At 32.7% G+C, this 27,347-nt stretch overlaps 1 protein-coding gene across 4 annotated transcripts; it reads right to left on the bottom strand.

Moving 5' to 3' along the window:
- Positions 1 to 10,031: 10,031 nt before the first annotated feature.
- Positions 10,032 to 19,297, bottom strand: VTE1 (tocopherol cyclase, chloroplast / vitamin E deficient 1 (VTE1) / sucrose export defective 1 (SXD1)). Of its 4 annotated transcripts, XM_039029052.2 has the most exons (11): positions 18,726 to 19,281; positions 17,568 to 17,812; positions 17,231 to 17,310; positions 16,939 to 17,015; positions 16,352 to 16,390; positions 15,517 to 15,686; positions 12,718 to 12,815; positions 11,756 to 11,863; positions 11,367 to 11,483; positions 11,004 to 11,153; positions 10,032 to 10,326 (listed from the first exon to the last, which is right to left on the bottom strand). In XM_039029052.2, the coding sequence occupies exons 1-11, from the start codon at positions 19,049 to 19,051 to the stop codon at positions 10,150 to 10,152; spliced, it is 1,587 nt and encodes a 528-aa protein (XP_038884980.1). In that variant the 5' UTR covers positions 19,052 to 19,281; the 3' UTR covers positions 10,032 to 10,149. The 4 variants fall into 4 exon arrangements, with proteins under 4 accessions (XP_038884980.1, XP_038884981.1, XP_090168659.1 ...); XM_039029053.2 differs by lacking the exon at positions 16,352 to 16,390 and having other exon boundaries at positions 18,726 to 19,297; XM_090312533.1 differs by lacking the exon at positions 10,032 to 10,326 and having other exon boundaries at positions 11,046 to 11,276.
- Positions 19,298 to 27,347: the final 8,050 nt, after the last annotated feature.

Below are 27,347 nucleotides of genomic sequence, written 5' to 3'. Positions count from 1 at the left end.
ATTTTAAAATTAGTAACAATTTAACCATGCGCTTTCTCGTTTGTAATAATTTAGTTCCTACGTAAAAAATCTCATCAAACTCAATCGTCAAGTTTGATTATGTAATGACTTAGCCTTTATAATTTATAAACAAACTTGGCCCTTCATCCAATTATCAATCTCTACACGTGTAAGAAATTTAATTTAATCTTAATAATATTTTACAAAAAGTCTAAGGAAAAGCTTGAAGAATAATTAATGGATCATTAAAAAAAATTATAAAAAAAAAAGTAGAATTGACTCCGTTGTTACTTTTAAAAAACTAAGGAGGTGGTTGGGGCAATGACTATTTATGACTATAATAACTACCTCTTGTTCTATTAAATATTATTTTGTATTTCCAATTAGCTACGGTCACTATTTCAAAACCTACATCTGCTACAGTATTTACTATTTGTTATATTCTTTACTATTTTACATTCTATCATTTTTTTATTCTTTGTTACAATATTTACTATTTTCTTTTCAAACTAAAATAATTTACACCTCAAACACATACTATTATAACTCAAACAAAAATAATCTACACCTCAAATACAAATAATTATAACTTAACTATAATAATCTAGGACTATAATAACCAATTTCTTACCGATTTTAAACCAAAAATAATTTCGCCAAAGAAAATAAAATAAAATCACTCTACCAAAAAATCACGTAGTTTAGAAGCACGTTTTTTTTAGAGAGAGAGTTGAATCGGACTCGTTTTCTTCATCGGCAAGTATCTGTGAAAGTTCCGGCGAGGAATCACAGAAGTTCGTAGAGATTGTTCGAGTTAATGGAAGTTCTTGAAGATGGAGAGAAGATCGGAATCGCCGAAAGCGGTAGCAACGGAGCCAATCAAGCTTCAAATTACACAAATGGTGGTTTATAACCAGTTCTTTGAAAATTTATAATGAATTCTCTCTGTCCTCGGCTTTGCTTTAATTCTATTCTGCGGCAGTTAATGAGACATTTAAAAGGGTTGCAAGTTTAGTAGAAATTATCAGAAATAGCCCATTCAAATTTGCAGCCTTCAAAATTAGCTTCTTTTTTCAAAACTCGTAATAGTTTTTGTTGGTCCATCTCGAGGATCGGTCACTAAGATTTAGTTTTAAACAATCAACTTTTTAACTTAATTTGTGTCTTCTTGGCACATCAAGAATCGGTTATTTTTTCAAATATTATGTAATCTTCTGAAATCAAATATTTAAGTAACCTTTCAAGTAGCTCAATTTTTATTCCACAATTATATTAAAATTTCAAATTATCCAATTATCTAAATGATTTTCAAGTGATTGAATTGTGATATTTAAAATTTGAGAAAAAAATAAATTTTACAAAAGATTAAGGCCTCATTTGATAATCATTTTGTTTTTAGTTTTTGTTTTTAAAAATTAAGCCTATGAACACTACATAGACTTAATTTTCAAAAACCAAATAGTTACTAAACGAGAACTAAGTAAAATATGAGAAATATATAGAATGTAATTTGCTCAAGAATTCATCGAAATACCCCAAATATATAGAATTTTGGTATAAAGCTGTCCGAGAATTCACTGAGAAATTAAACTCAAATATATAGAATCTCAGTGTTAATTTATTTGAGATTAAAATTGAGATTTTATATATTTTCCATATTTTACCAATTTTCTTTGGCAAAATTTCACCTTCTCCAATATTTAAAAATTAAAATGTAACCACTTGAGATCCATTTGTATAATTGTTAAATTAGTTTGAAAGTTTGGAAATTCATATAACTGTGGAAACATAAATTGAACTAAATATTTGAAAAATTACGTTATAATATTTGGTAAAGATAAGTTAACTATGAGAAAATTTGAAAATATATAAGATTTGGTATAAGACTTGGGAAGACTACGTAATATTTGAAAAAATTAACAGAAACTAGATGGTAATGGCTAAAATACCGAGAAGGCCCAAATCAATCGATAAATTAGAAAATGTTGATTTTTTAACTAAAATCTCGGTGGCCGATCTCGTCCAAGATGGACAAAGAAAAACTAGTTAGATGAGTTTTCAAAAAGTGTGCTAGTTTTGTAAAGTGATAAAACTTGAGGAGACTTTTTCTGACAATTTTCCCAAGTTTAGGGCTAATTCCTAACATCGCTTTCTATCAAAAAAAAAAAAAAAAAAAAAAAAATCCCATAGTAGAAGGTTTTTTTAATTTTCAAGTTTTGCTTTTTTTTTTATTTTGAAAACTCTCTTAAAATCTAGACAACAAAACATATAAATCAATAAATAGAATTACCAAACATGGTCTTAGTTTTTTTTTTTTTTCTTTTTGAAAATATATTTATTTTCTCATAATTTATTCACAACGGTCTAAAACTACTTTTCTTAGGCTCTTTTTATTAGCCATTTGGCTTTTGATTTTTTATAATTAAGTTTATAATTTATAAACACTACTTTCACTTATAAATTCGTTTGTTTTGTTATTTCACTTTTCGCTAATGTTTACAAAAACCAAGAAAAAAATTGAAAACTTAATAAAAAAAATCAAAGAATTGTTTTTGTTTTTAAAATGTAACTAAGAATTAAATGTTTCTTCAAGAAATATGAGAATCATAGTATGAAATTTAGGAGAAAATAACCCTAAATTTAAAAAATAGAAGACTAGAAACAAATTTGTTACTAATGGAACCTTAGATTTCCAAAACTCGATATGGTACTGTAAACGTTACTAGAAAATAGATAACAAAATAATGAAACTCATAGGTGGAGATATATAACATTTAAACGTGTAATTTTCAAAAACGAAACCGATACCAAACTGGGACTAAAATTCTAAGTGCCTTAAACCTCCTTGTTTATGTCATTGAGGACTTAACTTACATTCCAGTTGGGTGTGTATATTATGAAGTTTAAAGCTTACTTTATTTCTTCAGGGGATGAACTCTTTTGTGGTTAAGAGCAATAATCCCACAACTGAGACCTTCATCTTGGACCTTCTCTGGAATATTGTGCTACTCTACTAATCCTTACCAGCTCATTGTACTCTTCTCTTCGTTGGTATTTATATTCATTAGAGCTGGTTGCATTAGGTTATAGCCTTTGGTGCATCCCAACTCGAGAAAATATCTGTCAAATCATCGATTGATTCAAAAGTTTAAGCTGATAGACGAAGCTAAATTTAATAGTATATCATCACTTGTGAGCTTGAGATATGTAGAAGTCCCAACAAGCGAAAGTCAATACTAACTAAAAAGAAATAACATACGGTTGAACACTGGATCTTCTGCTTTATGTTAACTATTAAAGGTAAAATTATAAAAAAAGCTCTTGAATTTTGTACTTTGTGTCAAAAATACCATGAACTTAGAAAAGTTCAAAAATGCCCTTATGGTTAGTATATATTAATAGAACTGTTATGACTTTGTTGCAAAACGAACTTCAAAATTTCGAAAAAAAAAAAAAAAAGGTTTAAAAATGCTTCTATCTTTATTATGGTGATCAATTTGTATAAAATTTTATTGAGTTGGAAAAGAATCAATTTTAAAACAAATTATATCGATTTTCTCTTTTTATATATATATATATATAAATACTCTCTTTTTTTTTCTATTTTTTCAATTCTTACACATCTCAGCATCCAAAATGTATTGGGCGATTAACACACTCAACTACTAATGTAAAACTTTGTTAAAATATTTAAGTTCTAAAATCCATTAGTGTTTTCATTATTCTCTTTCTTCTTATTATAGTTCATATGCCTTTACTAGAGTGTGCAATTTATCATTATTATTATTATTATTATTATTATTTAGATAAATAAATGTCAAACCATTAACAAAAGAGAATAAGAGGATATCGAAGAATAGGGGAGAAAAAAATAGAAAAAATAGAGAAGTAAGAATATATTAACGATTTCTATTCATATATAACATTAAGGGTATTTTTTTAACATTTTTTTAAGTTTAATTAAGGGTTTTTGGAACTTTTGAAAGTTTATGGGTATTTTTACACAAAACATTAATGATTTCCATCTAAAACTAACGCTAAAGGTATTTTTAAACTCATTTTGGGAAGTTTGAGGGTATTTTTGAAACTTTTGAAAGTTTAAGAGTATTTTTGACATAAAATACAAAGTTTGGGAATATTTTGTAAAATTTAGCCTATATTAAATTACTAATTTATCAAAAAATTTAAATCGATGAATGAAGGTAAATTTAATATTATAAAAGCTGATGGGTGCCTAACAACGGAAGTGTCTTGGATTGCCACTATCATGCTTCAGTTGTGTACAATATTCAAAGATAAATTTGGATGGTGAATTGAATTTGTAGTTCCTGCAGATCTCATGCTTTGTGGATCAAGTTGAGTCACTCAGTTTTTCTAAGAATTACCCCAATGTGGTCAACTGGCAGTCTCATGTTTGACTGCTTAAATCAAATTTCATTTGGAACTATCCAAACCAAGACTCTGAACAGACACATAACCAGTAGTTTCAAAATCCCTGCAGGATCCATCTCTACTTTCATGGTTGTTGTTTCTTTTTCGTCATGGACTGCCTTTTTATTACCAAATACTGGTGCCTTTACTAGCAAGATTGGGTCAGATTCAGTCGGGAATCGGTCTGCTTCTTGACGGTTGCTCTATACTCAGTTGAGATGGCTGTAGCTAACTTGGTGGGAAGCATCATTGGGCAGATAGTAAATTGTATAACAGCAGAAAGAAAGAAGACAAGCTGTAGGAAATGATGATTGAAAACTGTGAAACAAACATTGAATTTGAATGTTTGTATCAATTTCTATGTAGAAAACCTCCAACCAAATGATCTTTACTGGATATGCGTTGCATTGGCTGTGATAAACTTTTTTGGTTATCTTGTATGTTGTTGGGCTTATCGGAGATAAGGTAATCAAATGAGATGGAAGACTTTGAATATAGGAACTTACCTTCATCTTAGGAATGGAACATGTATCTTATTTCTAACCACTTTTTTTTAGCATCCTTTCATTTCACTTTTGAATTTTTCCTTGATGTCTAATAAAATTATGGGAAAAACCTACACAATTTTAATGCTAAACTTTCAAGTTCATCCATCTAAACCTCAAACTTGGACAATTGTATCAATTTACACTCTCGATTAACTTTGAGGTTTAAATTGATGAAATTGAAGGTTCATAGTTAAAATTGATACAATCTACCAAGTTTGAAATTTAGATTAATGAAATTGAACATTTAGGGAGTTTTTGGGGCAAGGAGTTGGTTATTATAGTCCTAGGTTATTATAGTTGGGTTATAATAGTTTGTGCTTAGGGTGTAGATTATTTTAGTTTGGGTTACAATGAACTTTTCTCTAATTTTTTTTTTTCCAACTATTGAAGTTTAGGGAGTGTTATAATTCTATAGTTAGGGTTTTCCATTTTTGTAAATATTTTGTGATATCTTCCTTTTCTATGCTTTGTACACTTGTATATATTCATATATTTGGTGAATGAATAGAGTATTCTGATTCTTTCTCAAACCTAAGAGTTTTACATGGTATCAAAGCTCTCAAAACAAACTTAGAATTTTGTGAACCTTAGGGTTTAAGAATTTAGAACCCGTTTGTGATACGTTTAGGGTTTTGTGGAGAGGTGAGTTTACACTTTTGCTCACAGTCGCTGTCTTCGGTTCGTTCGCTGTCGTTAGCCGCCGCCGCGGTCGGGAAAAATTCTGTTTTTTTCGACACCACTCAGTCCAACGAGGAGCCCAGCCGCCGATCTACAAAACCCCAAAGTCTGGTTGCCATCTGACCAACGCATGAGGCTCACGCACCGCTTGTTCCAACCTGCTGTCGATTTTTGTTCATCTTCTGTGAGTTTCCTCAGTGTTGTTGGCTCTTCTTGGTGGTATATTTGTTTAGGATATATAGATTTACTCACTACTTGTAAAGACATCTCTTCGGCAAATTAGGGTTTGATTCTCTGTTGTCCGGTGTCTATATTTTTGGGGTAATGACTGATAAGAAACCCGTAATGTCTGAGATTGTTCCTATGGTGTCAAAAGTAACTGAACACAAGTTGAATGGATCCAACTACTATTCATGGAGATCAAATTCAGGAGGTGTTGTTTGTTATTATTGTCATAAACCTAACCATATGAAATGTGAATGCAGAAGATTGCTGAATAAGGGTTCGAGGATGTCATCACCCTCTGCTCATATCGCCTCTACTCCTGATAATCGACAAGTCAATTACGATTTCTACAGAGGAGTTTGCTAAATTTCAACAGTATCAAGAATCATTGAGGGCATCATCTTCTACTCCCATTACAACCATCACAGAGATAGATAACATTTCTAAATGTCTTCTATCCTCCACGTCAAAATAGGTCATTGACTCTGGCGCTACAGACCATATGACAGGTAACCCCAGTTTATTCTCTAACCTTTGTGCATCTACCTCTTCACCTAATGTCACTATAACTGATGGAACCTTCACTCTTATTTTAGGATCAGGAACCGTCCATCTCACTGAATCAATTTCTTTGTCATCAGTTTTAAATTTACCACATTTCTCGTTTAGTTTGATTTCGGTCAGTAAACTTACTCGTGATCTTCATTGTTGTGTCTCATTTTTTCCTTGTTATTGCTTATTTCAGGATCTTACGACGAAACAGACTATTGGTAAAGGACGGGAATTTGGAGGTCTTTACATCTTTGAACCACAAACACCTACAGCCATCACATGCTCTAGCGTGTCGTCTCCCTTTGAAGAGCATTTTCGTTTGAGTCATCCGTCTATCTCTGTGTTGAAGAGTCTTCATCCTCAAATTCAACATTTGTCTTCTTTAGATTGTGAGTCATATTAGTTTGCTAAATTTCATCGTTTGAGTTCGTATCCTCGAGTCAATAAATGAGCTAGTGCTCCTTTTGAATTAGCCTATTATAATGTTTGGAGTCCATGTCCTAATGAGTCCAAAGGAGGGTTTAGGTATTTTGTTACATTTGTCGATGACTATGCTCGTGTTACGTGGTTATATTTAATGAAAAGTCATTCTGAGTTACTTTCTCATTTTTGTAACTTCCATGCTGAAATTCAAACTCAGTTTAGTGGTGCTCTTAAAATCCTACGGGGTGATAATGCTAAGGAATATTTCTCTCATACACTCAAGTCTTATTTAGATGCCCATGGCATCCTTCATCAATCTTCTTGTGTCGATACTCCATCTCAAAATGGGGTTGCAGAACGAAAGAATCGTCATCTCCTTGAGACAGCCAGAGCTTTGATGTTTCAAATGCATGTTCCAAAATCCTTTTGGGATGATGCTGTTTCCACAGCTTGTTTCTTAATAAATCGCATGCCCTCTTCCATTCTTAAGGGTGAGATACCTTTTCATACTTTATGCCCCAAACAACATTTGTTTCCCATTCCACCCAAAATATTTGGTTGTACCTGCTTTGTTCGGGATGTTCGGCCTCAGCATACCAAGCTGGATCCAAAGTCCTTAAAATGTATTTTCCTTGGTTATTCCCGTGTTCAAAAAAGGTATGGGTGTTATTGTCCTAGTCTAAATAAATATTTCGTCTCTCCTGATATCACGTTTTTTTGAACATACCCCATTTTTTTAATCACCGTCTTTCTCTTCAAATAAGAGTCAGGGGGAGCATAAGGAATTAGAGGATGATTTCCTTGTCTACACAGTTATTTCTCTTTCTGATCCTCTTCCTAATTCATCTCTACCTGTGTCTACCTCTACTCTTCCACCCACCGTTAAGGTCTATACTCGACGACAACCTCATTCAGTTCCATGCCCTATACCAAAGTCTTCTTCGTCATTGGATCCAGAAACGAGTGATGATCTTTTTATTGCTCTTCGTAAAGGTAAACGTACATGTGTTCATCTTATTTCTTCTTTTGTTTCATATAACTATTTGTCGCCTTCCACTTGTTCATTCATTGCATCCTTAAAGTCTATATCCATCCCGAAAACTGTTCATGAGGCTTTGTCCCATCCTGTTGGTGTGCCGCAATGGTGGAGGAGATGACTGCCTTAGATGATAATTGTACTTGGGATTTAGTTTCTCTCCCTGCAGGAAAGAAGGCTATCGGTTGCAAATGGGTGTTTGCAGTTAAAGTCAATCCTGACGGTTCTGTTGCTCGATTAAAAGCGCACGTTGACTATGTTGATACTTTTTCTCCTATAGAAAAAATGGCATCTGTGAGGTTGTTTATTTCATTAGTTTCAATCAATCATTGGCCTTTACATCAGCATGATATTAAAAATGCATTTCTTCATGGTGATCTTCAAGAAGAGGTGTATATGGAGCAACCACCAGGGTTTGTTGCTCAGAGGGAGAATGGAACAGTATGTCGCCTTCGTAAATCCTTGTATGGATTAAAGTAGAGCCCACGAGCTTGGTTTGGTAAATTTAGTCAGGTGATTGAAAGCTTTGGAATACGGAAGAGCAGGTCAGATCATTCAGTCTTTTTTAAGAGATCTGAAGGTGGTGTCATCTTGTTAGTCGTATATGTGGATGATATTATGATTACTGGTGATGATGCTTTAGGTATCCAATCTCTAAAGACCTTTCTTCATAGTCAATTCCATACAAAAGATTTGGGCATGTTGAAATACTTCTTAGAAATTAAGGTAATAAGAAGCAAGAAAGGAATTCGATTATCACAAAGAAAATATGTACTTGACTTGCTATCTGAAACAGGAAAGCTAGGGTCTAAGTCATGTAGTACCCTAATGATGCCCAACTTACAGCTCACAAAAGATGGAGAATTGCTAAAAGATCCTGAAAGATATAAGAGGTTAGTGGGAAAACTTAATTACCTTACAGTGACTCGACCCCACATAGTCTATTCAGTAAGTATTGTGAGTCAGTACATGTCATGCCCTACAGTTGATCACTGGGCTGCATTGGAACAGATTTTTTGTTATTTGAAAGCTACTCCCAAACGTGGTTTATTATATAAGGATTATGGTCATACCAATATTGAATGTTTCTCAGACGCCGATTGGGCAAGGATCTAAAGAAGACAGAAGATCAACCTCAGGATATTGTGTTTTTATTGGTAGTAATTTGATTTCTTGGAAGAGTAAGAAGTAAAATGTGGTGTCACGTTCAAGTGTAGAATAAGAATATGGAGCAACGACACAATCTCTGTGTGAATTGATTTGGATATATGAACTTCTTGTTGAGTTGGGATTTGAAATCACCACACCGACAAAGTTGTGTGATAATCAAGCAACACTTCATATTGCGTCTAATCCAGTATTTCATGAAAGGACTAAACATATTGAAGTTGATTGCCATTTTGTATATGAGAAAATTCAACAAGGGTTGGTATCTACAGGGTATGTGAAGACTAGAGAACAATTAGGAGATATCTTCACGAAAGCATTGGATGGAAGACGTATAGATTATCTATGTAACAAGTTGGACATGATTAACATATATGCTCCAACTTAAGGGGGACTGTTATAATTCTATAGTTAGGGTTTTTCATTCTTGTAAATATTTTGTGATATTTTCCTTTTCTATACTTTGTACACTTGTATATATTCATATTTTTGGTGAATGAATAGAGCATTATAATTCTTTCTCAAACCTAAGAGTTTTACAGGGAGCAAAAGCAGTTTATAGCTGCAAATTATGCTATCAACTCAAGAGAAGAGCATAGCATTGGAAGAATCTCAAGGTAAGAGACTAGGGTTGGAGTGGAAAAGAAGGAAGAGGGAGAACGAGAAAAGAGGGGAAAAAAAGAAAGAAAGAAGAGGAATGTTGAGAAGGAAGAATAAAATTGTAGGGTTCCCCCCAAATGAAGAAGAAAAAAACCTTTTTTTTAGGTTCATTAAAGAAGTTGAAAAGGTTGAACTTTTTTACTATTTAATAAGATCTATTAAATACATAAATAAGTTGAGGAGGGCGCACATAAACAATTTTATAAAACTATTGCATATTGGCTCTCCTGACAACCATTCCAGCTCCACAAGAATTGATGACTATATATACTTTGCTCTGCAAAGGTCTGTACTCAAAATATTTTCACATGTTTTCAACTGAAAATGAGCTGAACCCTTTCATAGAAAAGTAGCTCTACCTGCAAAGGTTGCCCGAACCAGCACGACCTCGATGATTCAGTTCACCGTACGGCAAGTGATGATCGTCAGCTACAAGCCCGGTGGTTTGAATAGTGGAAGCAAGTTAAAAGCCTGATCCACATCTATAGGTGTTGTAAGAGCACGCTTGAGGATTTCTGGGGTTGTAGTCTCTCCCTTCCATGTGTTAAACCAAGGTCCTCCTCCAACTTCCAATGCTGCCATGTTACTTGTGACATCCAATACAATCTGCATATCAAGAATTGTACTAATCTAACTATTAAATGTGAAGAACGGTTTAACCTGAATGATATTCATATATCACTAAGAATTGAAGACTTGATGATAAGCATATTAATCATAAAAACATTCTGCAGAGAACAATCTACACCAATCTAAACTCTAGATTTTAACCACTCAGGATTTAATCACGAGTAAAAAACCTCCATGAAGAATGCTAAGATTACAGGGTAGTAATTTGTCTATGTCTGTACACATAACATGTCTGCACAGAAACGTCTATGGTAGTCTAAGAAGCACGGGTATGGATACCACACCACACAGACACAGCGACGCATCATTTCTTAAGAATCTAGGACACAACACGGATACATTTATAAAAACATACCTTTTTAAAAATATATATCATTTTTATACTAAAAGAAAATTAAAAATAAATGGGTTGATGCATTTATATGCTTAAATAATTTAATTTAGTTTGACATATTTCACTTAAAAATTTATAATTATTGTCATATATGTGTCCTTTAGTCCTTTCATATCTAAAACATTTGTTGTATTAACAAGTGTCCGATACATGGTCAACAAGTATCGGAGTTGGATTGTACACAATGGCAAGTGGAAGCCAAACTAAAGCAAAGGGTAGCGGAAATATGTAAAACCCATAGACTATATAAAAATGTCACCTTGCCCTTGCTGCCATCAAATCTTCTTTCCCACATTTGCAATTTCAAGGTACCAAAACATGTATCCTTGCAAGCTGTGTCAAGGCCACGTTCTGATGTAGGAGCACGCAACGGTGAACCAGGCTCGTCGGTTTTTCCTTCTAATTCAATCTGTGCAAAAACAAGAGCTCAAATACTTGGAAAGGATCTTTACTTTCTGCTTAATTTTCTGACTTCCAAAAGAAACGCTTCAAAGGGTCTTTTAATTATTTGATGTGCAACATTGTTGTTTACCTGCTAAAAGACTGTGTACTTGAACACAGGTGACAATTTTATAATTTCACAAAGAAGGATCAAAACTGGAACTAAAAGATCCATAATTACCTTGTGGGTTTCATTTTCGGCAGCAATACACCAATAGCCCCAAGTACTTATTTCCCAGTTAACAGACCCATTCCATGGCACGAATTCATAAAAAATTCCATCATAATGAACTCCAACCTACAACAATTAAAATATCACAAATAGCATTGTTAGTCGGTTAAAATGCCCATCCAACCCCCACATTTCCTACCTTTCCAATCATAATTCCATCAATCCGCAACCCTGCTCTCTCTCCCTCTCTCTAAATATTAGGAGAGAGTAGACCATATTTGTAGAGCCAACACATAAGGGGAGTTGGAGGAGACCACTTCATTCACAACAATGCTGTGTGAGTGAGAGTGAGAGTATAATAAAAAGAGTGAAACTGCAATGTAGAGCCAGAATAGTACCAATGCAGCATTTTCAAAGGTTTCCGTCAATCCAGGAAGTTGTCTCAACCCTCCACCAGCAGTAAGAGCAACTTCTCCATGAGCACCTTCAAAAACATTACACTGAACCTGCAGCATGTTAAAAAGCAGATAAGGTTCAACAATAGTTGAGTCAGTCGAGCAACAAGGTGCTGCTATATATTTTCTCTTTAATTGGTGTTCGGTTCCTTGTTTGCTGTTTTTGGATGTTTTAAGTGGTTAATTTTTCTTGTTGGCCCTCGTGTCATCCTCTTGTTGGAATTTTTTATCACACTATGAGATTGTTTATTTTCAAGTTTCCTAGAGCTGGTTCATCCAAAAGCTTCTTTCTTCGGATTTTAGTTTGTGCTTCATTGAAGAGTTTTCGGTTTGCTTTGTCTGCTCTTTGTTGGTCTTTTGTTGGTTGGTGGTCTTTTTTGGATTTATTTGGTAGCTCTATAGTAGCATTTGGTTTTCTACAGCTAAAGGCAAATTGTTGGTCGTAATTGTTTGAAAGTTTATCTTTATTTGATTGTATTATTTATTTGTTCTTTTTTCCCTCTCCATGTGAGAGTTTGTATCTCATAAACTTCGTAATCTTTTTTTCATTACATCAATGGGAAGTTGTTTCTTGTATAAAAGATATATATCTATAACGAAAGTATTCTTCCCATTAAATATACAGACAGTATTTTACTTTTTGAGAGTACAAACAAACAATTTCTAAGAGTTCGATTTATTGATCTCCTTTTATGAATCTCTAACATCAAGATTCAACACTCCTAGGTTTCTTGTCCAAATTTAAGTACTGCAAAATTCAACCCTCTTTTAACCTCATTATTTAACATGTCGCCCACTAGATATCATTTAAACTTTCCTAGGCCATTTTTGCAGAGTATGCTCAAATTCAAATTTGTAGAATATAGAAAGGAAAAAAAAGTTATTTTACAAAGCAAAAAATTTACCCAAAACCATTTTCTAGGGAATCCTCCACCCCAGTTCTTTTCGGAGTATGAAGGGGCATTTACAAACTCGAACCTCTCGTCCTCCCACTCAATCCAACCTGAGATTCATATTGAAAAATTCAGAAAATATGCCAAACTCTACTTAAAACTTTTTCCAAGAAAATATAATTAGGGAAAGTGAAAGATGCATGATATGAAACAATATTTACATTATTTATTAATTTATACATTCAAATGAAAGATTTTAGCACGATGTATAGTTACTTTAGACTACAAATGAAAGATTTTAGCATGATGTATAATTACTTTAGACTACAAATCCACCAACTGGTACCTCTCAGGAGATGAGCAAGCTCCATGGAGAAGAAGGAAAAAAGATGAAACATACAAATAGAAGAGAGGAAAGTCCTAACCCAAACAAACAGAACTAAAACCATTTATGAAAAGGGTGTTAAACCTGCTCCATGGAAAACCTGCCACACAAAGAACTTTAACTTCCTTTGAAATTTTCACCTTCCACAATGAGGCAAAGATACCACTAGAGGGAGGGGGATTGACCAGAGAGCGAAGGAAAGATTTGCAAGAGAAACTATCTGAAGGACAAAAGGTCCAAATACGAACATTCCTTCTCCAAGACTACAATAGAACTCCTCAATCAACAAGGGCAAGAACATCCGATGTTTTCCTATAAAAAAGAACATCCGAACCCCAACATGGATGAAGAATAGGTTTGCTAAATGGGCAACATATCCACCACCAAGTGGTTCCTCATTGTGGATATATGATCCAAATGAGGGAAAAGAGTGTAGAGGAATCTATTTCCCAACCCCCTACCCTCATAGAGAAAAATCTCTCTCCTATCACTGATCAAACCCTCCAAAAACTGAGAAAAGAACAAAAATATATATATATATATATATATATGCTTATATAATAAGAATATACAGTCATTGATTCTTCACCATAAATCAACACAGTGCTATATTATAGAATTTAACTTAGTTTGGTGAGGAAGTATATTAAGGGCAGTATTTTTATCTCCTTTGAGGTTGGAGAGGAAAGAGTGAATCTTTCACATCTCCTTTTCTTTTGCTCGGGTAATGAGAACTCGTTTTTAACTTTGAATCACATTCTAGCTGTTTTTAAAGAAATCTCGGGTTTGAAGATCAATTGGGGGAAGTGTAGCATCATGGGGATAAATTGTGAGGAGAAGAAGCTTAAGAGATGGTTGGAGTTGGAAGGGTGTGAGGTTGGGCTGCTTCCCTCTTTCTGTCTTGGTCTTCCTCTTGGGAGTAATCCCAAGGCGATAGCTCTTTGGGACCCGGTGGTGGATAAAGTTAGGAAAAGATTAGCATCTTGGAAAAAAGGGTATTTTTCTAAGGCTGAAAGACTTACTTTGATAAGATTTGTTTTGTCTGGCCTTCCTATAAATTTCTTTTCCCTTTTCAAAGCCCCTAGCAAGATTTCTAAGAGTCTGGAGAAGTTAATGCATGATTTCCTTTGGGAAGGGGTTAAGAAGGAAAAGGAAAGGACTCGCATTTGATTAGGTGGGAGGTCATTGAGAAGTCTATAAACAAGGGTCTTGAGATTGGAAATCTTAGGTTATGTAACAAGGCCTTACTGGCTAAGTGGTTGTGGCAACTTTTATTCTGAGCCCAACTCTCTATGGCAGATTATTGTAAGAAAATACGGCCCCCATCCTTTTGAATGGTTGTCCAAGGGGTCTAAAGATTCCCACCGGGATTTATGGAAGGATATCTCAAAAGAGCTCTCACTTTTTGTGGAGTTAATCCAGCATGTGGTGGGGGAGGGGAGGGAGATTTATTTCTGGGAGGATCACTGGGTGGGCGAGATGCCTCTTTGTGCCTTATATCCTAGACTCTATCATTTGTCGGATCTTAAAAATCATGTTGTTGCTAACTTTCTTGTGTGGTCAGGGAATTCTTGATCCTTTTCTTTTAGGTTTCATCATAACCTTTCCAATAGGGAGATGGTGGATGTCGTTTCTCTTCTCTCTTTGCTTGAGAATTACTCCTTTAGGCTTGGGAGAAGGGATGTGAGGGTTTGGAGACCCAATCCTTTGGAAGGATTCTCTTGTAAGTCTTTTTTTGAGTCATGTGGACCATTCTCCCTTAGGTGTCTCAGTTTTTTCAGTCCTTTGGAGGATTAAGGTTCCTAAGAAGGTGAGGTTTTTTACCGGCAGGTGTTACATGGCCGTGCGAATACGATGAATCGTCTTTCCAGGAAGTTCTCCTCGCTTGTTGGGCCATTCTATTGCATCCTTTGTCGGAAGGCGAGGAAGATCTAGATCATATTCTTTGGCGTTGCGAGTTTGCTAGCTTTGTTTGGGAGCATTTTGTCCAGGAGTTCGCATTTCATTTGCTCGTCAACGGGATGCTGTTGCTATGATCGAGATTTCCTCCTCAATCCGCCTAAGGGGGAGAAGGGTCGCTTTTTGTGGCTTGCGGGGGTGTGCACTATTGTTTGGGTTTTGTGGGGGGAGTGAAATGGTAGGACTTTTAGGGTGTGGATAAAGACCCTAGTGAGGTTTGGTCGAAGACCTTTTGCAATTACCCTATAGGTGTCATTTTGCATAATTGGACTCCTTTTTTGTAAGAGGTTGCTTTTGTGGGCGGGGTGTTTTTGTTTGCCCTTGTATTCTTTCATTTTTTCTCAATGAATGTTGTTATTCTTATTTAAAAATAATAATAATAATAAAAGAAAAAAAAAAAGACAGATAGTTAGAAGTACTGCATCAAGAAGCACAAATTTCCGAGGTAAACTGAAGTTTGAACATGCCTGTCGATAACCCGCCTGCCATGCATATTTGCCAATGAGGTTCAAATACTGGAAAGGCTGCAAGCCAGCCAGCTGTTGACTTCTGCTTAGATCCAACATTTCCCCAGCCATAAACTGGGCGAGTACTGTATTCCCACCGAGCAGTTTTTACAGTTTCCAAATAGTTTGTCCTGTCATTAAATGCTGTCAAACAGTGTACCAATAATAAGATGGAATCCAAGATGCAATTGTTGATGCTTTCTAGAAGAAATATTAAACAACCAATGTTTCCAGCTCCTTGATATACCGATTTGAAGCCCCAAAAAAAATTTAACTCAACAGCTGGAAAAACAACTCGTGCAATTTTCAATAAAGTCACGGAAGTCCAAGCTCCTTTTGATTGAATAACTTCAAAGCTCTTCTTCCACATAAGCAGACAGAAGATTCAAAGATTGGTAATTACCATACCTCATGACAAAAAAAAATAAGATTGTTTTTAAAAAATTCAACAAGTTCTTTTGGCATAGAGTTCATAAATTAAATCTGAAGGGAGAGAATGTTCATGAATGAAGGTACTTTGGCATCAGATTCCATTATATTGATGCAGAAACATGAAGATATTTTATTTTATTTTTATGGGAAACTTGGAACGTCATATAGTTAAAAATAAAATAAAATAAACTTAAAGGTGTAGGGATGGGAGGTCCTAACAGAAAGGGCCTCCTGTCTAAATTAATGAGAGAGTATTGTGTTATGAAAAGAATAGTGTAAAACACTCCACGCAGAGGTAGTAAACTGTATATTTTCACCCAAGAGCCTTAAATGTCCCATTTCAAATTTCTCTGAAAGAAGTTACTCTTGCTTAAACTGGATAATTTTCTCTGGAACGTTTCTCCTGAAAATAATATCAGCACATATTATTAACACAATAATCTTACTTGGTGAAAAATGCTTGATGAATAGGGTGTTAAATTGACAAAGTATAGATATCTTCAATACATTTGTAAATTTTTCAAACCAAGCAAAGGTGACTATTTTAATCCATTAGCCTAGGTGAATCCTTTTAACAATAAGACGAACTTTGAACTGCTCTATATCAATTTGGTATGTTTGGTTGAAAAAATCCATCAACATCCAACTCTGTGCTTCTCTTAAGGCACATTGGTAAGACTTCACATCTCATTCTTTTCAAGAGCTCAAAACTCCTCAAGAGTGGCGGCTTCCATTCAAGTTCCTAAGGTTTCTTGAACTATGGTTGGAGTTTGTATCCAATCTAAAGAAGCCACAGAAGTCCCAAAAAGTGGTGCCATTTGAATGATATCCTTTGTATTGTTGGGGTCTTGAGCCATTTGAATGATATATTTTGTTTCTCGAAAAATAAGAAAACAAAAAGTTGTCAACACAGAATACTACACTTCATAAGAGTAAAAGAGAGAGCAGCACCTGCCATCATCACGAATAAATCCTTGATGCCAAAGTGGAGTGACTTGAAATCCTTCCACTACCTTTTTATTGAACTCCTGAAAAAAGGGTTGCCCACATGTTAATAGAAACCATTTACGACCTCTGCCAGAAACGACAATAGTTGAAGCAAGGAGAGATTCCAATCTGACAAATTTTTTCTTGAAATAGATATAGAAATATTTCATGCATTAATCAAACTTATATAAGAGAGAGAGAAAAGAACAAGTCTCCAGATAAAATGAAGCAATACAATCTAAGAAAGCATCTCAACCTCCGGATTGACTTCCTTGTCTGGAGGCTTAAAACCTCCTTTAGTTGCAAAACTGTTGCCCAGACACAGTTCATGCCTACCTATACATTAAACACCCAGCATCAGTGCCCATTTTCTTTTAAAAGATGGAAGATATCTTGATACCGTAGCCTATAAAGAGGTTGAGAAGTCTTTTAAAAATTCATTCTGAGAATCAAAGGATATGAAGTGCAAGATGAACAGGCATATTTACTAGTTCATGAAATAAAGGCCTCAATTTTATATATATATATATATCGCTAAGGAAACATTGTAAAGGAAAGTAATAAAAGAAGATACATTTGATATCAAAACTTACTTCCCCAAAAGTTTTGAGAATCTTCAGAGTATTGGCATATGTATTTGTCATAAGCACCAAGAATCTGTGCTCCAACTCCTGTAAATCTAGGTCCATGTTGTGCGATTTCTACTGGTGTTAATTTCTTGGGAAATGCAGGGTTCTCAACGGAGTACATGAAGCAGAAACTCTGCCTCTTCTGTGGAATTGATACCTTGAAGTACCAACCTTCAAAGAATTTCCTAGTACTCCCATCAAAGTGATACCTGATTCAAGTAGGAAGTACAGAAAATTGGAGAATGTAAAACAGTGGTTACCACAGAACCATTATGAGATCAACCAATTGCTTGATGCAGCTAAGTTCTAAAAAAGAATAATTATTCACCTCAAATCACATAACAAAAACAAGGTTACACCAGGTACAAATGCACCAGAAGACGTCTAGAAATTGTAACTCATTGTATGCAATATTCATACCAGAGATGCAAAAATATGTTGTGCTTCTACCTTTACACAAAGGAGCATTCAAATCAGATTTCTGGTTTCTTGCTCTATGCTCACTCTATTCAATGGTTTTTGGTTGGTCAAGTAATGGGTTTTGATAACGAGTCACAATTCATCAGGTTATGGACACTATTCCTTGTACTGCTTTTTCATTGGTGTAAACGTTCATCTCAGTTTGCTCTTACTACTCTAATCTATACCTGGAGAGCACTTTTGTAACCCACTGTGGGCAGTTGGAAGTTTCTTCTCTGTCTTTCTTTGCAATTTCATTGATCAATGAATAAGATTTTGCTTCTTCTCCCAAAGGAAAAAAAAAGGTTAGCAATCAGGCAATTCGCTGAATGATAACCCATTACCTCACCTATGAATCTCTTACTCAACCACCTCAAAATGTTGACCTAACAAATCAAGGACACCCCATAACTACCAGAGTCAATAATGGATATTTCGAACTGAAAAAGGTATCTCGCTACAGCCAGAACAGAGGATAATAAACAAAAATGGAGCCTGATTGTTGTTGTTAATCGTTGGGAATTTAAATCGAAGATGAACTATATAAAACTAGGGGGTTTTCACAGATACATTTAGTGAAACCCCCTCAATCATTCAAGTGAACATTAGCAAGAAATTCGTAACAAAGACAGCTAAGCTATTGCCAGATGGGAACCTTCGTACCCGCTGTGAGGAGTCCGCAGCTCGCGATTACCCGGCGTGGGCTGATAACCAGGAGGGCAAACAAGACTTCCATCATCATCTTTCTCAATTTTCGATGTCGCAGAAGATTCATAAACAGAGTTCGAGCTGGAAGCCAATACTCGGATGCTCGATCTGGATTTCTGCCTCAGCTTCGAAGAACCTCCCCAACGAAGATGAAATGAGCTGGACTTCAAAGATTGAGGAAGCTCCACTCCGAACATGGATTTTCCAGCTTGAGCTTCCATTAATTTGGAAGAGAAGTGATGAATTCCGCACAAGGGTAGATTGAACACAGCTGCTTCCATTTCAATTGCCCAAAATGGAACAAGAGAAATTCAAGCGAGTCGGCTATTATATATATATATATAGCTCAAACTCTGCCTGCATGGCAATTGACCACAAGAAATGAGTCGAGAGGTTGCTTCGGAGAGAAATTGAATTGCAGTAAGATTCTGCAATCAAAATGGGGAAAAAATCTACTGTTACAGTAAACTACCATTCATTGCCATGATTTCCCATATATCGTTGTGAACTTGACGAGAACAAATACCAATCAAATATAATATAATAATAACATAATAAAGAAAAATTATTATAAATAGAAAAATTCTAAAAATATTTAATAAAAAGTTCTAGAAGTGTTTTTTAGTTTTGGAACTTTTTGCTATAAAGTGTAAATATTTTTTGTATTTCAAAATTCACTAAATGTCACTATTTATAGGTAATTTGACAAGTAAGAGGTGGATTACATGGATACTAAGCAATTGTCTAGCAATTAATTTCAAACATTTTATGAATGATTTTGTTAAACCACTTTGTATATGAATATGAGCTTCAAGATGTTCAACATTTATCAAAAACGAGCTTCAAGATGTTCAACATTTATCAAAAACTTGGGATGTGAATTCACCAACATTATCAAGACAAATTGTTTTAATTGTATAATAAGAAAATTGTACTCTTAACTCAATTATTCGAGTAAGTAATCTTGCAAATGCAAGATTTCGACTTAATAATAAGCACACGTGTGACCATTTGTTGGATGCCTCTATTAATAGCATAAAATATCTAAATGGTCCACTTGGTGCGTTAACAAACCCACATATATCATCATAAATTCCTTCTAAAAATGCAGATGATTCAATCCTCACTTTAGTTAGTGATGGTCTAATTGCTGACTCTCCAATTGGTGTCCATTTGAATTCAATAATTATTCTCATCATTATAGACCTTGGATGACCTAATCTGTCGTGTCAAATTGTAAATATTCTGAATTCATGAACTTTAGATTCAATATTGCATATGTTTCAATTACTTGTATATGAGTATAATATAATCCAGAAGATAAAACAGACAACTTTTCTAATATATGTTTTTCACATGAGACAATAGATATGATATAAAGATACTCCATATTATTCTTTCTATCAGTCTCAATATGATAACCATTCTAACGTATATTTTTAAAACTAAGTAGATTTATCTTTGACTAACTAGAAAACAATGTATTGTTAATTGTAAATTTTGTTCTTCTAGACAAAATAATATTTGCTTTTCCAAAGTCTTCAATTAGGTTTGCAGAACTGATATTGTATTGGTTTTTACTTTCATCATTGTCAGTTTGAAAAAATATTTTCTACTTGTAAGTATTGTACATACTCATTTTTTAGTCATTCAACATATGAAATGACCCAAGTTTCTTCTTTAAAAGAAAATAATTACATTAAAAAAAACACTTGGAATATACAAAATTTAATATTAATAAAAGAGGAAAAAATATGAAAATAAAAAAATGGACAATATTAATACTAAATATTTTCAAAATCAACAGAAATAATTGTTATGCCATTAATTGTGCCAATTTTCTCTTCAGAAGATTTGAAAAAATGTGTCATATTCAAATCTATTATATTGGATGGGTAAAATATTTCATTATCATGGTATGCAAAATTTGTTTCCACATTTTTCCTCTTTTTCCTTGAGAGAGGCATGATAGAGATGAACTAAGTGTTTTGACGTACAACAAGTATGTGACCACTAATCAGTCATTCCACATTGGAAGCATTTATTTTCAACATTTTTTTAACTCTTAACTTATGAAGTTTTTCCTTTGTGATCATCATTTGTGTGGTTCTTTTGAAATTTAAATGATTAGAACGGCCACTACGAAAATAATAATAATTTCTTTCTCTGTCATTGTCACGACCTCGACCTCGACCACGATTATTAACATTCACAACATTCACTTCAGGGAATCATGTTGTTCCAGTTGGTCGAGATTCATGATTTTTCATCAATAACTTGTTATTTTGTTCAGCCATGAGAATACATGAAATTAGTTCAGAATACTATTTAAAACCTTCCTCTCAGTATTGCTATTGCATGAGCATATCCAAAATGTAGAAAAATGTCTTCTCTAACATATTGGTTTAAAATTTTGAAGCCTCAATTGCATCCATGAGCTTTAAGAAGAAATATTGTTTTCTGATGATCACATTTTTATGACATCTAGGTGTATTTTGGCATCAAGCACCAATGACAAATAATTATTACCATTAATATCAAATGCTACAAATTCTAATTTTATAATATTTTCATAGTAACACTATTACAGAATATTATATTTATATTAGAATTTTAATAAATATCCAATATGTAAAGCAACATTTAATTTATTAATTATAACGAAGAAAGAGAAAAACCAACATACCTTTAGGACCTACCTTTAACGGAGAAAACGATAGGAGTTCATGCTCGTTGAACTTAAGGAGTATAACGTGGACACGTGTACCAATAAAATATAATATTAAAATAAATATAATATAATATAATATAACAATAAAATAAATAAATTAAACATAATATATAAATAAATAAATAAAAAGGACGAATTTCTCCATTTTCTCCAATATTTTTGGATTTTGTCTAATGTGTGTATTCCAAAACCCACGAAATGCCATCATTTGGCAACTTGTCAAATATGAAGTGGATTACATAAACACTAATAGGAGGTCATTTGAATTAAAATTTTATAAATGTCTGAGAATATGATGTCTAGGAATAAGATATTCGAGAATCAAAGATGATTGTGTTTGGTTATGTATGTAAATGAGAATAAGATGTCTAGGAACATGTACTTTTCTTATGCAATTATAAGTATAAAATTAATAAAGATTAAATTCAATATTTAGTTCTTGTTTGTTAATTTGTTTTTATTACATTAAGTTATTAAATCAATTTTAATCCATTAAAATTTAACTAAATCACCTTCAACTTTAATATATTTATTATGAATTAAAACTTTCATATTGCATATTTATATTATCGATTTTTATTAAAAAAATATGGATAATTAATTTAAGTATTCATTTTTTATTGTTTAATATCAATTATAAGTATTATATATATATACAAAAAAAGTTGATATAAACTAATTAATTTTAAATCTTCCAACAATATTTCTAATTTAAAAAGAATAACTATGATTAAAAATTGAAACTATAAGTACAAGTATACAAGATTGTTTAATTGAAAAAAAAAATAACTTATTTTATTATTAGTTGATTAATTAATATTCATTAATTTAATAATTTTAATAAATAATTTATGACGTTAATATATATTACCAATAGAAAGGGACTTAAGCAAATATGATTATGGTTATTCATATTTTTTTTAAAAGAAAAATTATGGTTTTTCATATTAATTCATAATAATAGAATTATTATATTAGCATTATTGTTAATAAAATTGATTATATATGTCAATTATAAATTTAATTTAAACATATTTATAAAAATTAAATAAATTAACCAATATTAACAAAGAAGAAAAACAAATAAAATGAAAACATAAAAAGTAAGAGAGAGAGAAAAAAAAACCATTGGAAATGGAGAAAATTCATATATTTGGGTGCTTATAAAAAATCTCAAAGGATTGAAATATGAAATACCTTGGAATAAGATATTCTCATTCACAAGGTTAAAAACTTATACCAAATATGGTGGTAGAATGTAATTTCCTATTCCCACCTCTTATTCTCATGAAGCAAACGAACCAATAATATATAACGTTGATACACATGGACAATACTTTAAGAAATGTGGGCATGAAACATGGTCAATGAACATCAAACATGAGTATAAAATGGGCATCTATTATCATAATATTTATAATATATTTTATTAATGAGCAATTTTTAGTAAATTCAAGATGTACTTATTTTTATATATATTTAAATAAACATGTAATTGAAACTTGTCACGTGATAAATTATGATTAGACGAGTAAGATATACAAATATAGAGTGTAGCCTTGAATGCACTTAAATATTTTTCTTTAAGAATAACGTGAGGTTGGTTTGGTAAAATACACTTGTCTTGAACTTTAACTGCACGTTTGAGAGTACTTTTTAAATTCCTTTTAAAACATAATTTTAATATTCGAATTAATTTTGATGATGATATGAAAATTGTATTTAAAAGTGATAGACAAAAAGTCGTTGTCTATTAGTGATAGACAACAGACAATAAAATTTTGTTATATTTGAAAATATTTTCAATAGTTTTGTCATTTAAAATAATTAACTCTATTTAGAATTATGTTTTGGAGTGATTTTAAATATGGATTTTTTTTAAAAAAAAAAATTAAAATCACTCCCAAACATGTGGAGTGATTTTGGAATGATTAAAATCATTTTTATCGTGATTAAAAATTACTTCGAAATATATTTTTAATAATTCAATATTAATTCAGGGTTAATTTTATATTTTTAAACGTATTTTTCATACTATTAAAATTGGTTTAAAATATATGCACTATATGAAATACATGTCAACCCAAAACTCCTTTTCTCACTCCAATCTTATTATGTCTTTGTTCTTTATTTCAACACTATTTTGTCTAATTAGCATACACCGTGCTTTGTTTCTCTTTTCTTTTTCTTTTCTTTTTTTTTTTTTAAAAAAAAAAATTGAAATAGACGGAGGCAAAATCTTTCTTAAAAAATCTGTCAATTTGATTTAAGATTTTATAGATCTATAAGAATTAAAGATATCTAGAAATAAAATAATATGGGAATAAGATTGTTGGGATCAAGCGTTCGACTTACCGGAAATGTTATTTGAATGTTTATAGAATTGAATTATATTTGTATTTAATTTATAAAATTAATCATGACACCTCGATAAAATTCAAATAGATTAATTGATAAACAATAAATTCAATTCAAAACTTTAAGCAAAATTAATTATTTAATAATCAACTAATAATATTAATTAAATTATCAATTACAAGTATTTGTAAAATGAATAATTTACAATTAAGGTTACATGATTACATAATTTGATGAATTTATATAATTACGATCTATTAATTAATAGAACAATTAAAATTAGTTCAAGAAAATAAATATAACATTTTATGATTAAAAAATTAACAGATTATAATTAATCAATGATAATCTAATTATAATTATTAAAACATAATCTCATAAAATATTAATCATAGTTATAATTAATTAGCTACACATATAGGAGTTGTTTAGGGCGCTGAGTTGAGATAAGATATATGGAGTTCATATATCTGTGGAGTTCATATGTCTGTGTTTGAAGTGAAAAAGATATAGGTTTTTGAACTCTAAATAATATGCTTTTATGATTATTATTTTTGTTTTGAAACTTTTTTATTCAATAATTTCACTTATTTTTGTTTGAATAAAATATGCACTGCAATTTTTTCTTTTAATTTTTAAAACTTTTCTTTCTTTCTTTCTTTCTTTATTTCTTTCTTTTTTGGGTAATAAACAACAATTAACTCATTATATTTCTTGCAGAAATATGGTTAAATAAAATGAGAAACTAAAGTGAAATCAAAACTTTTGATTCTAGCTAATTTTTCTCCATGAATTTCATTATCATATTCTTGTTCTTGTTCTTATTGTTACTCTATGTTTTTGCTATGTCATAAATTTTTTTAATTAAATCTCCCCCATCATCGTAACAACCAATGAAATGTCACCACATTTTTTCAACAATTTCACTTTCATTTCGTCTAAATTTGGAGGATCATCAGAGAACAAATCTCTATTTTTCACTAATTCTTGTTGGAAAATATTCTAGGATTTTTTTTTTTCATTTTATGGTTTTTTTTATATGTTATATACTTTTCAACTACATACATACTTTTCGTCTAAATATTATTAACACTCATTTGATATGTGAATTCATTACGTATAAATATTGCACTTAATGTAGACAAAATAATATTTATTATATAATCAACAACTCTACAATATACTTTAACAGTTATCAGTCTTATAGTAGTTGGAAGTGGTTGTCGAAACCTGAAGTTGGTTACATGAAGGTGTATTGGAGTTGATTGTCGAAGTTTGTCATCGGAGGTGATTTTTGAATCTCGGAGTTGATCGGGTGAAAGTGGTCGTCAAAGTTGATCATCGAAGATGATTTTCGTGGGAGATTGTAGTCGGAGGTGATTGTCGGCACTCGAAGTTAGTCGCATGAAGGTGGTATTAGAGTTGGTTGTCGAAGTTTGTCGTCGAAGGTGGTTATTGAAGCCTAGAGTTGCTCATCGGAGTTGCTTTCTCAAAATTGATCATCGAAGGTGATTTTCATCGGAGTTTGTAGGCGGAGGTGGTTGTCGAAGCCTACGAAGGTAGTTGTTGGAGTTGGTTATCAAAGTTTGTTGTCGGAGCCAATTAGTTGTCGGAGTTGGTAGTGTTAAGGTGGTCGTCAGAGTTGGGTCACTGAAGGTGGTTGTCGGAGGCCAGAATTGGTTGTCAGAATTGGTCGCGCGAAGGTTGTCGGAACTATCATCGAAGGTGATTGTCAGAGTCCGGATTTCGTCGTCAAGATTGTCATTGGAGGTGGTTGTCAGAGCTCGAAGTTGGTCGCCGGAGTTGTCATCAGAGGTAGTTGTCGGAGCTCAGAGTTGGTCATCGAAGTTGTCATCGGAGGTGCTTTTCAGAGCCCGGAGTTAGTTCTTGGAGTGTGACAATGGCCGATGAGTGGAGCCATTAAAACATGGGAAGAAGGGAGAGTTGGGGTGAGTTGGTGAAATATACCAACTCAACTCTACCAATATTTAAAGTTGGTGAGCCAAACAATGAATTGGTATATTATACCAACTCAACTCAGCTCATGTTGGTGAGCCAAACACCTCTATATAATTTGTTAATGAATTAATAGTTTTATTGTATTAATTCTTTACCGTTTATTAAAAGAAAATAAGTTTGTATATACATAAAAAAAACTAACATAGTTTTAATAAATGGCTAAGGGGTCAAAGGTTCAATCCATGGTGGCCACTTACCTAGAAATTAATTTTCTACTAGTTTTCTTTGACACCAAAATGTTGTAGGATCAGACGGGTTGTCCTGTGAGATTAATCGAAGTGTGCATAAGTTGGTCTAGACGCTCACGGATAAAAAAAATATATGAAAATAGATTTTTCCATGCCTAAAGCTTCAAAACGTATACCAAACAAAGGGATGTGTATCCCTTACCCGTCATCTAAGAAGATGTCGACCACTAGTTATAGACAATTTTATGTTTGATAACTATCTTGTCCTTTATTTTATGTTTTTGAAAATTAAGCCTATAGACATTACTTCCACCCCAAATTTATTCATTTTATCTATTTTTTACCAATGGTTTAAAAAACAAATCCAAAATTCGAAAAAAAAAAAAAAGCTAGCTTTTAAAAACTTGTATTTATTTTTGAAATTTGACTAAGAATTCAACCATTGTACTTAAGAAAATATGCAAATTATGGTAAGAAATGAGGAGGAAATAGACTCAATTTTCAAAAACAAAAAACAAAAAACAAAATGGTTATCGAATGGGGCCTTAATGACTTCAATTGAGCCGGATCCACCACCAATAAGGGTTTCTTGTCCATCCCAAAAGATCATGGTGTGTTTTAAGCGATCAACAATGACTTTAGCTTCTATAACTCGGACTGGCCATTTAGAAGATATAAAGGTGCACTTGCACTTGATAAGGCGGTCATTCCAATTACAAATAACCCAATAGTTCATCATACCAAGCACTTTTCGACCAACTGGTGTTGATACTCATCTTCCTGTAACCCTTTCTTGATGGATTTGATAGGCGAACAAATGCTTGTACCCATCCTAGGAGGAGTTGCTTCCTTCCTCAAAGAAAGAACCTCCAAAGGCAAGACTAATAGCTTTAAGATTAAGAAGACTTAAAATATTTATTAACATAAAATTGAAAGTTTAGAAATCCTCTTAATATTTCTTAAAGTGTAGAGACTAATTAAAAAACCAAGGAAAAAGAGAGTTTCTTAGAATCATTTCATGCAGAGAGTGAGTGTTTCATTCATATTTGAGAGAATTGAGTGTTGTTTCATTCATGTTTCAGAGAGTTGAATGTTCCTTGCATGAGTAGCCATATTAGGGCCATATATATATATATATATATATATAAGTATATTGCAACGCTAAATTTGGAACATAATTTGAGTATGATGGCTGAGGGTCGAGATCCAAAATTTCTACTATTTTCTTAAAATTTTTCTTCGACAAATTAATTTTCTTTTCTATTTTAAATGCTTTTTTAT

Source organism: Benincasa hispida, chromosome 4, assembly GCF_027475165.1.
Source record: "Benincasa hispida cultivar pf3 chromosome 4, pf3_genome.v1.1, whole genome shotgun sequence".
Taxonomy (NCBI): domain Eukaryota; kingdom Viridiplantae; phylum Streptophyta; class Magnoliopsida; order Cucurbitales; family Cucurbitaceae; genus Benincasa; species Benincasa hispida.
Note: the sequence above shows the minus strand (reverse complement) of the source record. Positions and strands in the feature narration are given on the sequence as shown.

Coding starts and splice junctions, on each gene's coding strand:
- VTE1 (XM_039029052.2), bottom strand. CDS start 19,051: ATGGAAGCAGCTGTGTTCAATCTACCCTTGTGCGGAATTCATCACTTC. Junction 15,687..16,351: donor ATTATCCAGTTTAAGCAAGA/GTAACTTCTTTC, acceptor ATTTAATGACAG/GACAAACTATTTGGAAACTG. Junction 10,327..11,003: donor TTGATGGCAGCAAGGGCAAG/GTGACATTTTTA, acceptor CTTGATATGCAG/ATTGTATTGGATGTCACAAG.